Source organism: Lepisosteus oculatus, chromosome 2, assembly GCF_040954835.1.
Source record: "Lepisosteus oculatus isolate fLepOcu1 chromosome 2, fLepOcu1.hap2, whole genome shotgun sequence".
NCBI lineage: Eukaryota > Metazoa > Chordata > Actinopteri > Semionotiformes > Lepisosteidae > Lepisosteus > Lepisosteus oculatus.
The window spans coordinates 27,012,265-27,025,580 of NC_090697.1; the positions used below are offsets into that span (position 1 = coordinate 27,012,265).

Sequence of the window (13,316 nt, forward strand, 5' to 3'; positions counted from 1 at the left end):
GAATTGCAGTGTATAATCTCTTCCACTACAAAAGATTCAAAGCCTGGTTATATGCCACAATATGCCAAACAGTTATACCATGTTGTAACAAAGGGAATTAAAGTACTTTAAAAGCAGCAGAACTGGTTTTCTTTTTATCAATCTTGAGTTTAGGTAATATAATCCAAAATTCAATCATCTATGTTTAATTTCCAACCCTCTCCATCACACACCACTACCATAAACAGCCATTATTTGTGAATTTTGGGTCAGTCACATTTATCTTATACTTTTCCTGTGTTCAGAAATTCACTGGAAATAAGATATTACAACTTCACAGTTCATAGTTACCACAGAAGATGCTTGCTCGTGATAAAAATTATCAATGTCAGTGATCTTTTATATACTAGTCCAAGCAAAAATTCTTTAAACTTTATCCTTAGGTAATGTTTTTGAAATACTAAAATGCATGCTAAATTTAGATCAAATAACAGCTGTTCTTTACAAGGAAACACATGCTATACACGTTCCATTATTTATTTAAAGGAACTCATGGGATCTGAAAAAAAAATGCAATTCTTATTGTATTGGTACTATTCTCTCTTCCCATCACAGTATATTAATCAAGATATCGATCTCTTTCCTTGAGACAGTGTATGTGTTTATTAAACCACTCTCTTGACAATAATAGTTGATTACAGGAGGTGCAGCACTAGTGATGTGATTAATCTCATGCAAAACAAATGTAAGGCATTTTCTTTTTACATCATCTTGATCCCAACAAGGGAACATTTAAGTAATAAGTCTTACAACAAACCTAAACAAAATTCCAGTGACTAAAAGGAAATCTATTCTGTCTGCTTTTAAAAACAGAACATTCCTGAAATATTTATCCGCAAGGAACATTTCATCATGTTATATTGTGTAAGTACAATTTGTGTTATAATGATCTCACTGATTCTTATTTGGCAAAGCACCCCTTCACATTTTTCTATTACTGTAAGCAAATTCTTCATTTAGAGTAGGGTTGTATGTCTTTTCTGTTTTTATAAATCTTTTAGGAAGAAACCCAGGGATTCTCAGATTGACTATCTAAACTAATGCGCGAGACTGTGTTACAAATATGAAAGCTATTGTTTTAAACATTCCAGAGTAATTGATACAAGAAGTAATGAATCATCTTCATGGAGCAAAGAGTTTTCTGCACTATAAATAGCTTATAAAAAACATCTGAATTTGGAAAGGAGAAATTCTTTTGTTATTGAGATCTTGTGGGTATCTAAAACATCTTTAAGCAGTAGTTCTACAAAAATAGGTTCAGTGATGTTTCATGCAGCTAACAGTGATTTGTGATTTTGGTATTGTGATACCAACATTTTGGCATTAAAGTTCTAGAAGAAATTTCGCTAACCACCTGCTTTCAGGTGGCAATCTACAATTTCAACATGACATCCATTGGCTTGAATTCTAAGCTTTTGACTACACATTATATTTACATCCTTACAATTTGTTTGTTAGCATGCTGTCATGCAAATTTATGTGGAAGACTGTCTACATTAAATATCGCATTTAATTTTATTTAAATCTTTTTGAATGTCATTCGCTGCATATAAAGCCTCCTATTTTAGCATCATCTGAAAACTTTTCTATTTTACAATCTATACCAAAATCTAGACATAGATAGATCACTGGTCCTAGCATAGATCCCTGTGGTACACCACAAATTAAATAATTGTGATTGGAGCTTTCTCCCCTCCTCTGTACTACTTCTGTCAACCAATTTTAAATTCAATTATATGCATTTCCTCAAATTCTTAATTCAATAACCTGATATATTCTGTTAATCCACATTATAAATAAAAAGCAGGAAGCAATTAAGTTTTAATTCTTCAAGAAATACCAATCCAAAAGATTTGTATCACCTTTGTATCAGCATCAGAAAAGAAAGAAAATCAAAGAAAAACATAGCACGGTACAAAGAAGCACACAACAAAGAGCTTTTAGCTGTGCAGAAGGACTCAAGCAGAGTGGACCTCGCTGCTGTCAGTGAGAAAGCTAACCAGCTGCTGCTAACACTGGAAAGTATAAAGACAGATAGTACTTACTGTAGGGCCAAAGTCAGGCAATAATGTCAGTAAGCACTATGGGCCACGTCTACACACAACCATTATATTAACTATGTGTATTACAGTAAATCCCCTTTGGACCCTGAACAATTCTGGCACTGCTATTATAAACAGTGTTGCTTCTCATTTTTTAAAGTCTATGTGATCTCAGTGCCATATGAATTGCATTTATGAGATAAGCTTTAAACTCATAGAATTCTAGAAAACAGTCTGAACGTGGAGGGAGAGAATGTAGAAAATGTATTATTATCAACAACTTCATTACCATTTTCCATTTCATTAAGGGCAAGCTATAATTCAACCCATGTGTATGTGATTCAATTTTACAAAAATGTTTTGATGATAAAAACATTGAAAAAAAGACCAAATTGCATCTTTTCCTGAATTACACTGTCTGGAATCTGACAGAATTTCAGGATTCCTATATGTTCTGTTTCCATACTCAACAGACCATTGGAAAGTGGCTAGATATCCGGTCTCCCTGTCTCCTAATTCCTCACAGTGCCTGGTTCACAGGGTGGCACTGCCAGGCACGTTCAAGCCAGATTGGCAAATGGTTTCCACTCTGAAAACCACCGTTCATTAGCACCAGGAATGGCAAAATGCCACAGGGCACTCCAAGAGTTAATATATCCATAGCTTTTTAAATGTTGCTCCTCAATAACTTCCTTTTGTATATTATCCACCTCTTTATTATCCCTGCCAAGCTCTTCTGAAAATGTAACCGGACAGCCATCTAATCATGCCCTCACCAGTACACGTCCTCCTGTACAGTGTCTTATTTAAGGACTTCTTTTAAGAAGAGAAATTCCCCAAAACACGGCACTATACAGTATATCTTTACAAAGTGATTTGCTACCACTGTTTTAGGCACCTGTCTGCTTCATCTTGAATGATGTCATTCATGATGTCTTCAGGATGTTACCGTGAGCAGCTGTTTAGGAAGCGCTCTTGAGGCTGGGCTTTGTCTGCTGTCGTTCCAAGCTGGTGTGTCTAGTACTTGTCTGACACCTCAGCCACACAACAGCCCTTTCACACAGGACACTTTGGACACAAGTTTGAGGACACAACCCTGGACTGAATAGCAGCTGTACATGAGCTGACATCTTAAAACTGAGAAACGCAGACATGTACTGTATATATTTCAGAACAGTGATCTCTGGCTGCTGCCACAGACAGTGGGCCAGTGATTCTGAGACTAAGTCCATACAACATACAGGAATATATGGTCCTAACTACGACAGGCCAGGAGCTTGACACACCAAGAGGAGGGCTATTTGTCTCTCTCAGAGATAAGGAGCAAGTAAAACATATAGTTAACAGAATATTTCCCTTGTACAATTAAACTACACTTCACTTATAGGGACACCAAAAAGAAGAGACAAATAGGAGCACAGGCACAAACATACCACATTCTTTGCCTTTCAGAAACACAGCAGGACACAGTGTGGGTAACGACTGCCCTTTAAAAAAGGGGTTAGCAAAATAATTCCAAAAAGAAATAGCACAATTTTTTATAGACCTACTTCATGCATATTTAATCTCTATGATGCAAATCTTTCTTTTTTTAATTGAATACAAAGGAATTCAGAACAACATGTCATGCCAAACCTGCTGGTTTCCCAGACAGTGTTGCTGGCGGTTCATAATGGAACTGGAACAGTGTATAAAAAAACAATACAGCCTCTAATTCTGGCAGTAATACATTCCAGCAGCTGTCATATCCAAAACATCCCTCTTCTTCTGACCACTGTGTGCAGGGCTAGACTTTATGTCCATTCAATGGTCTACCTTTTTGATGATAAATTATGCAGAGAAACACCACTGTAATACAGCTTGGGAAGATACTGCTCTTTAGTATCTCAGTGTTAAGAGTGTTGGGGTACAGTGGGTTCACTGTTAAGACTGCTGTACTCTTCTGTTCCTGACTATAGCTGTTTTAGCCTGTCAGTGTAGGACATTCCATTACACCCAGGAATGCATCTGTTTTCTCTTCTCTGGACTGGTTCCAGAGCAGCAATATCTGTTTTAAAATGTGGTGATCAAAATTGTACACAATATTCTTAATGAGGTCTTGCTACTGCACTGTATATATTTAAAATAATACTTATTTGTTGAAATTATACATCTTTAAATACCCAACATTCTGTTTGCCTTGGTGTAGTTTCCAATCGTTGTCTAAAAGACTTTTTCCGAAATATTTTCTCCCAAATTCAGTGTTTACCAATTTACAGTTTACTGTGGTGAGAAACAAATTGTGAAGCCTTTGGAATTATCTATATTCCTGCAATAATTGCCCCTAAAATGTGATAATAAGAGATAAACACAATCTGATTAAACTTTAACACAAACAATAATACTTTTTCATTATTGTTAGTATTTCATTAATATAAACTGCTTATCACAGCAGTGAATTTATGTTACATCCATGTAATACTCTACAATTGTCCACATTATCATCTGCCTGATATTTGTCCAGGCTTCAATTCATGCTAATTGTTTAAGTTCCTTTCACAGTTTCTGAAATAATCCTCCTATTCTGGTATCATCTGAGAATATGACTAGATTACAGACTCTACCAGAATGTAGATGATAATAATACAATAATAATAGTGCTTTTCTGGACACTCCACTCAAAGCACTTTACAGGTAATGGGGACTCCCCTCCACCACCACCAGTGGTACACCAGACACTCCCCACACACCAGCTATCAGTGAGGAGGAGAACAGAGTGATGAAGCCAATTCATACATGGGGATTATTAGGAGGCCATGATTGGTAAAGACCAATAGGAAATTTGGCCAGGATGCACCCCTACTCTTTTCGAGAAACACCCTGTGATTTTTAATGACCACAGAGAGTCAGGACCTCTACATCTCATCCAAAGGGTGGCGCCTTTTACAATATAGTGTCCCTGTCACTACACTGGGGCATTAGGACCCACACAGACCGGAGGGTGAGGGCCCCCTGCTGGCCCCACTAACACCTCTTCTAAAAGCAGCCTTAGTTTTTCCCAGGAGGTCTCCTATCCAGGTACTGGCCAGGCTCACACCTGCTGAGCTTCAGTGGGTTGCCAGTTGCGAGTTGCAGGGTGATATGACTGCAATCACTGATAGCAATGAAGAAGACTGGTGGCCTTTAAGCTGCCACCATGTGTTTTCACTGATTCTATATTAATCCTGTCTCATTTGTCTCTTAAGATCAGTTTCCTTCCTTCATAGTCCACTTGTCTGAAATTATAAACATTTGTTTTCAACTCTACCTGCATAGTTTCAAAATATAGTACAAAGCCTACTGTATTATGACCACAGCTCCCAAATTGTTCTCTTTCTTTACCAAGTTTGTTTGAAAATCTAGATCAATACAGACATTCCCTCTAGCAGATGCTCTTAAAAACCTAGTAAGCAGTTATTAGTCTTGTGTACAGTTTGAGTTTCAGCTGCTCCATTCCTTGATGGTTCTTCCCAATATAAATGAGGAGAGAGATCACCAGAGATCTTCCTTTACACATACATTCCTAATGTCATTATTTTAAATTATTTAAGATCCACCTCTATCATCATTCAGTATCTAAGCATAAAGTACAATGAGGTACAATGGTTCAGTTACTCAGGATTAAGACTGATGGGCTTCAGTAGATTCAGTAACTCGAGATGAAAGTGGTTGGATACAGTGTTTTGAGTAGTTCAGTATCAGAGTGCTGGGTAAGAGTGTTCAACAGCTCATTGATAGTGTGTTGGGATGTAGTGGGTTCAGTAACTCAGGATTAGAAGTCTTGGATGTGACGAGTTCAGTAACTGAGGATTAGAGTGTTGGAATGCAATGAGTTTAGTAACTCCGTTTGAGAGTGCTGGGATGCAGCGAGTTCAGTAGCTGAGGATGAGAATTCCGAGATGCAGTGAGTTCAGTAAGACAGGATGAGAGTGCTAGGATGCAGCGAGTTCAGTAACTGGGGATTAGAGTGCTGGGAAACAGTGTGTTCAGTAATTTAGGATCAGAGTGCTGGGATGAAGTGAGTTCAGTTATTTGAGATTAGAGCGCTGGGATGCAGTGAGTTCAGCTACTGTGAATCAGAGTGCTGGGATGCAGTGGGTTCAGAGGCCACTCGTACTGGGCTACAGTGCAGAAAACAAAAAATTCTGTGTGCCTCTTAGGAGAAGGCAGTCAGCTCCAGCATCTCAGAGGCTGGATTGCTGGTATGCAATTAAGAAAGCATTTTGTAGTTCGAGATGTTTGGGGTCTGTGTAAGTCTTAAGAATGAGGTGGTGCGTGAAGCGGCCTCATGTCAGTGGAAGTTATATTTGGGTGAGCTATTTAAATAACATGTTTGCGTAAGTTACTGCTGGCAAAGGGCTTGGCAGGCAGATGAAAAGAGCCAAAGCTGGGCTGTAAGTATGGTAATAATTAAATCTGGTCACTCTGGGAATTTCCAAGTATTTTTATGAGAGGGAGAGGGAATCAGGATGGTTAGAGATACTGTGACACTTTTCGTTGACTCCCCAACTCACAACAAAACATACAAACAGAAACGAGAACATTTAAAAGAGTTCCTCGACGGGCTGGCCATTACAAAATTAAAGCAACCTTTTCTTCATTTCACCGGCTCCCTTGCAATTAATTTGCCCGCTTTATAATAGTATTGGGTGATGTCAAATATATACAGTATAAATATAGAATTTTCTGGACTGCTGGCATTGGTCTTTTAATATTATGCAATTTGTTTTATGTTATATGTATGAGGGATGTGCTTTTAATGCATGTGTGTTTGAACAATGTGTTTTTAATATACACAACGACACAAATGAAGCACCTTGTGGGGAAAAATGGAGTTCTTCTAAGTCTAGGTTCAGTTGGCTGTCAGACTCCGGACTGCAGGTCTGTTACATCCCAGCCACAGCAAGACCTGTCAAGTATAAAGCTTTTCCCCTCTTTTGCGTTTACATTTTCCCTAATCTATAATATAAAAAGAATATTAAAAAGTTACATTTTTAAGTTCTAAATCTCTTTCTTGATTCTTGATTTATTTCAGTAGCTAATTATTCTGAAGAGCACATTCAGCTCAACCTCTTTTAATAGCTTGTTTCACACTCCCACAACCCTTTGTGTAAAGAAGTACCTCCTATTCTCAGTTTTAAAAGCACTTCCCTGTAGTTTCCACTGGTATCCACTGGTCCACTGGCTGACTGAAGCCTCAGATTTTTAATAACTGTTTTAAGTCCCCCTCATTGCCTTCTGTTTATGACTAAAAAGGTACAGTTCACTCTGTCAAAAGTGGAAATATCTGGTCATTATTCTCTGGACTGATTTCAGAACAGCAACATCTTTCTTGCACACAGCTGTCCAAAACAGCATTCTAAAGTATGTTTTACTATGGCATTGTACAGTTCTAAGATAACATCCCTAGATTTAAGTTCAATGTTTTAAATATACATCTTAACATTTAGTTTGCATTTTTTATTGCCTGGGAGATAGATGCCAGTTCTGTGGGTGCTGTGTGTGGTCAGGCACCCCCAATAATTTAGATCATTTTATTGTTACAGCAGGGATGAAAGCATTTTTACTTTGTTTGGGAAATTACCAAAGGAGTGCACATCTTGTCCTGGACTCTGTAGTCAACTTATCTGACTGGTACTGTACTTAATATCGATTCAGATGATTTGACATTTAACAAACTTTCATAATGAAATTAGAACAATGTTTGATCAGTGTCCATGCAGGACATCCATTGGCAAAGGATGAAAAATGAAAAGGAGATGTATTTCAGAAATGAATCCTTTTATAATTCAATATTTATTTATAATTCGGAAAAACAGTCCTACATAAAAAGCAACAAAACCCAGTACCTGCACTTGATGTGACCTCTGATAGTAACAGAAAACCATCTTGCAATGAGCTACTCTACCCTTCCATCCATTCATTTTCTGACCTCTTTAATACAGGGCAGCGGGGGAGCCAAAACCTATCTCACAAAGCAATCGGGCACAAGACCCCAATCCATCACAGGGCAGACACACAGACACACACACACTCGCACCAGGACACATTTTCCCAGAAGCCAGTTAACCTACCAGTATGTCTTTGGACTATGATAGTGGGCATCTTCAAAATCAAAAGATGACCAAACAGGACACAAACGGAAATTGGATTTAAAATTAAGAATTGGAAAGACTTTTTTTACACAGTACTGTATGTTTTCCGAGTATGAAACAAGCTAACCAACCACACTACTTTAGCTGATATTGAGGACGTCAACTTATCAGATTGGTATTGTAGTGAATTATGATTCTTTCAAGACATCAGCCTATGGACTAGATGGGCTGAATGGCCTACTTTCATTTGTAACTGTTTTTATGTTCTTCCGTGTCTATTATATATCAGTTCACACTAATTCAGTACACATTCCACACATGACATTTTGGATGTGCAACCAAATCTTTGTCTTAAGCCAGGGCTATCAGCAGGAATATCTGTAACATCTAAGAAAATAATTTAGATGAGTAATCCATCCTCAGGCACACAGCCACCTTAAATTTAATTTACTACCGCTGCAGAATTACTCTGCCAATTTGCATCCTATGGTCCCGAAAATGGTCACTGGTCTTGGCAAACATAATTGGCACAGTAAAACTGTGGGAGTGCAGAGGAAATGAAATATCCAGCTGAATATGGAAGGGACAAGAGAAGAGGCAGGAGAAGGAGAGGCTTCAGAGATTAGACTATCATCTATTAGAGCAAATAATGGAATAGAAGTCACATTGATGTGAACTGTACCCACGCTCAGCTTTACGAGATTTACAGTGTTTCTGGAATACGAAACATACTGTAACGAAAAGTGCAGGATGTATGTGCCACGTACATCATTTATCAAACTTTTGCAAACTGTATTCAGAGAATGATTGACTCTCTCTCCTAGCATGAACTGGAGGCCATTCAAACATATGTTTGATTTTTAAAAGCTTCTCTACTTTTAACCCCGTATGCAATAATTCACTCTTCCCAGCACTGGTCTGGGCATCATTATCTGAAAATGTCTTGCAGGGAAGAATGATAGAGCTGTGGTTTCTGTGATATGAACAAAGTGACTCAGCTGATGAGTTGCTGGCTTGTGTTTGTTATCTTTTCTCTTATTATTAGGAGTTCAGGTTTAACATCCTATACAGTACAAAAATCAGAAACACATGGGGAAAGTAAACAACAACCTTAGTCATTATGTATAATAGTAGTTCAGGTGGGTACAGTAGCTGCGTCAGCATGCGTAGTCTGCAAAGGAACAAGTAATAGGCTTATTTCATGCTGAAAAGAGAAGAGAGAAAACACAATGTTTCGGCTGTGAAGCCTTCTTCAGGTGTGTCAAAACACCAGTCCATGACAGCGCACACACATACCCTGGACAGGATGCCAATCCATCATAGTACACAAAGGCACACAATTTAAAGATGCCAATTAACTGAGCCAACAAGTCTTTGGGTGGAGAACAGTATAAAGCACTTTGTGAAAGCCAAATTAACACAGAGAGAACATGCACACTCCACACAGAATGTGTCCAGTCTAGACTCAAACTCAAAACTCTGCTGTGCCACCTTTTTTTTGTTAAGCAATGCTTAAAATAACAAGTCTAACAATGGCAATGCCAAGGAAACTATTATGCAACTTGTTGAGACAACAACTCTACAGAGGACATACAGTACACAATCATATTCACATTTTAAATGGTGAGATGAGGTTGGAGATGTACTGTTGCTTGAGATAACAAAATATTGACCTCAAAATATTGGCCATGATTTATTAAAAATGTCAGTTGTTTATTTCTGTATTTGAATTTAAAATTGAATTCCCAAAATGCATTAAGAATCTAAATAAATGCTTTTCATGATTTTAATTCAATCTAAATTATGAAGATCAGCTTGAAAGTGACCTGTCTGTGGTAGAACCTCTTTGGAAAATTAGATGTTCTACTTCAACAATTAGTTGACTAGTCCAGGGACACCAGGATTCTGCAGGAGACAGGTCATGTCCTGGAAGACTGTCACCAGGAAAAGAATTTCACCAGCACAGAGCTGTCTTATTCATCCAATCTATGTGCAATTGTTTCAGACTGAGTCCAGCAGAAAATTTGAGAACCAGGAACATCAAAAAGCATTATATCCAGAAGCTGATCAGGTCCATGCATCAATAGATATTGTAACACCAACAGATTTGTCTGTTAATGCTCAGAGACATCATACCAGATACTAACATTTTAATGCTTTCATTGTGACGGTCCATAATGTTTCATATTATATACTTATCACTCTTATTGCAGTGAATTGTAATGAAGACTTTGCTGCTGAAAGGAGGAAATCCAGTGGAAGAAGGAACATGGTCACAATAACACACCTTTGGATTCCTGTTCAAAAAACAGGGTCGATTGGACCCACGCTATAGACACAAAAATATATTTATTATTTGGCAAACTGCCAATGTTTCGGCACAATAGCCTTCATCTGGATAATCAGGTGCATTTGCATTCCTCTTCACCATGGTTTATGGATTATTGATTTTTTCTTAATTTCCTAATGTCCTCCCCTGTTTACATTGCAATATGTTTGTGCGAAGGAATTTTCCTCTTAGAGAGAGATCACCCCATCTCTCCGAGAAACAGCTCCATTAAAAGCAGCCCTGATAACACAGGGAACAGAGACTGGGTTATTGCTACAGTACATGCCCAGCACTCCAGCAATGCTGTGACTCAGCGACAGATCTCCACACACAACTCAACACGTAGCATTCTTCCCTTAAGCAAAACAATATGGCACATGCCAACATCTTAGGCAGTTTAATTATTTACATTGATCAAAAGCAGATGCTCCAGGAACTGATTTTAGCTTGAAGAAAACTAGTTGTTGCATGTTTTCTTCAGACTATGTTTTGTGCCAATACAACAAACATTAAGCTGCATGCTGATTGTTTCTTAAAGTAATGTCATCCAGACAAATGGATGCAAACAATACAGCCATATAAAGCCATAAACAATCTAGGATTAGCAGATTAAAAAAGATGAGGGGACCCACTTCACCCACTACTATAGGTTCCTGCTCCATCATTCAGCAACACTAACTCACTTGTAACCTAATATACTGTAAATATTGACTGAACACTGGACAATTTTGGCAGTTAAGATTTGTATCTGTGAGGTGAGGCTGGACACACATGGGATTGGTTGCTTTCAGTTGTGAACTAAAGAATTAAGACTTGTGAAACAAAATCACTCTTTTGGTTTGTTTGTCAACTTAAGAGATTTACATTCACTGGTTTGCACCAATATGCTTGATATTTATGTTTTGAGTGAACACCACATGGGGTTTGTATTCACAGTTTTGAAAATGTAGACAATTTACCAGGAGTTGCATGTAAACGATTAAGAAAAATTATTTTGCAATGCAAGAGGGCACTTTTTCAAATTGAACCTAAAAATACCAACTACTGACTTTGGATGAAAGTCTCTGCAACTTTCCGCTGCCGGTGACTAGAACAGACTGCAGAGTGAGTAGGAACTTGTCAGATGTATAATTAAAACATTACTACCTGACACTTGCTTGTAATTGTTAACTCTACCACATTCTGATATGTTACATTTTCTTGATCTTTCTTTTCTTTCTTTCAGTGCTTTGCAGTCTGTGCATCGATCGTCTAAGGTCAGGTTTTCATTGTAAATGAGAATTTTTTTACGCACTTGACTTTTTCAATAAGGGATTGATCTATTAATTAAGTAGCTATTATTATTTCTACTGTTATTACTACACCACTTAAGCAGCAATCTGGTTTTCCCTAGAGATCTCCCTCCCTGTACTGACCAGGCCCAGCTTTGCTTAGCTTTTGAGATCTGAGGAGATCAAGCTATGTGATGATGTAGCTTCTTGATAGCACTCAGAATTAAAATGAACAAAGAACAAAGAGTAGAATTAGCATTTCAAAGACTACTTCAGAATTGGAGATTTTGTGCTGCTGAAATTTCAAGGTCTTGCTGCAGAGCGTGGAAGAAAATGTCATAAGGGACTCATTTCCAGTGCTGGCTCACCACGGTGTGTCTGTGCAAGATGTGTGTTCTCTTACCTCTCCTCTTGTGCAGCGGGTGAGGTACTGTGCTGACAGAAGAGATGCTGCCGCTGGTCTGTCTTGGATTGGACGACTCCCATGAGCCCTCAGCGTTCTCCGCATCTGATGTGCGGTAGGAGCTCCGAGAGATCACGAAGCCATTGGAGCCCAGCTCCAGCTGAGAAACTGCATCCTGAGCTCTCTTCTTCTCTCTCTTTAACATATTCACTAGTATAGCTGGAGTTTTTTGGAGTTAGGGAAAATGGTACAATTGATACAAAAAGTATACAATTCTACCACCAATTTCTCAGGACAATAATTTGTCCTTTACTTCCTTGGCATCCATGAAATAAAGCAGTAGGAGTATAAATGTTCAGTTACATTATGATCCGCAGAAAAAAAAATGGAGAAAAAAAATTACATACTTTAAAACTCAGACCCCATGTGCCTCTAACAATAAACCACCATGAGCTGTCATGGCTCTGTTATAAATCACATATGAAGAAACAGGCCATTGTCGAGAAGCGCTTGCCAAAATTCCAGAACATCGTAGCCTGCATACACATGTCATTCTGCTATTAAAACACTGCCCAGATCTCCAGCTTTCAGATACAGAATACATTTGCAAAAGGAATATAAAATCAAGGGCTACCACTGTATTCAAAATCCTAAAACACTCTCTATGGAAGATTTAAGACCATTTAGGCCTAGAAGTGCAGAGTCCTCCGATAGGTCTTATAAATAATATGTATATACTTAAGAGAGTTACAGAGGACACATTCTAGAACATGGTTTACCTATTCTTGTGCCCAGACTACACAGCCTGACATCTTCTCAACAAGACGTAATACTATCTTCAAACACATCAGAGGCAATACGCATACTCTACACACAGACAAGTGAAATGTATATTAGCTAGAAAAAACAAAGGAAACACTAATGGAATCACCTAAGCTCTATTGGATAAATGTTTAGCTATATTTAAAACATGGTCACGTCAGTCCCTCACAGTTGCAATATCCAGGAGTGCTGAAAACCAATGACAGTGTCTCACAGTTGAATCATTATTTTGGAACCAACTAAGAAGCAACATTTTTCTGTTAATTTCATACCTACAGGGAACAAAACAGAGAAAAA

At 38.1% G+C, this 13,316-nt stretch overlaps 1 protein-coding gene across 8 annotated transcripts in view; it reads right to left on the minus strand.

The window, feature by feature from the left end:
• kif6 (kinesin family member 6) overlaps nt 1-13,316 on the minus strand; it is a 122,968-nt gene that overhangs the window by 58,673 nt on the left and 50,979 nt on the right. For all 8 annotated transcript variants that reach the window (XM_015356753.2, XM_015356760.2, XM_069199127.1 and 5 more), the window contains one exon: nt 12,198-12,416. In XM_015356753.2, the coding sequence (XP_015212239.2) occupies nt 12,198-12,416 (219 nt within the window). The remainder of the gene's footprint in view (nt 1-12,197; nt 12,417-13,316) is intronic.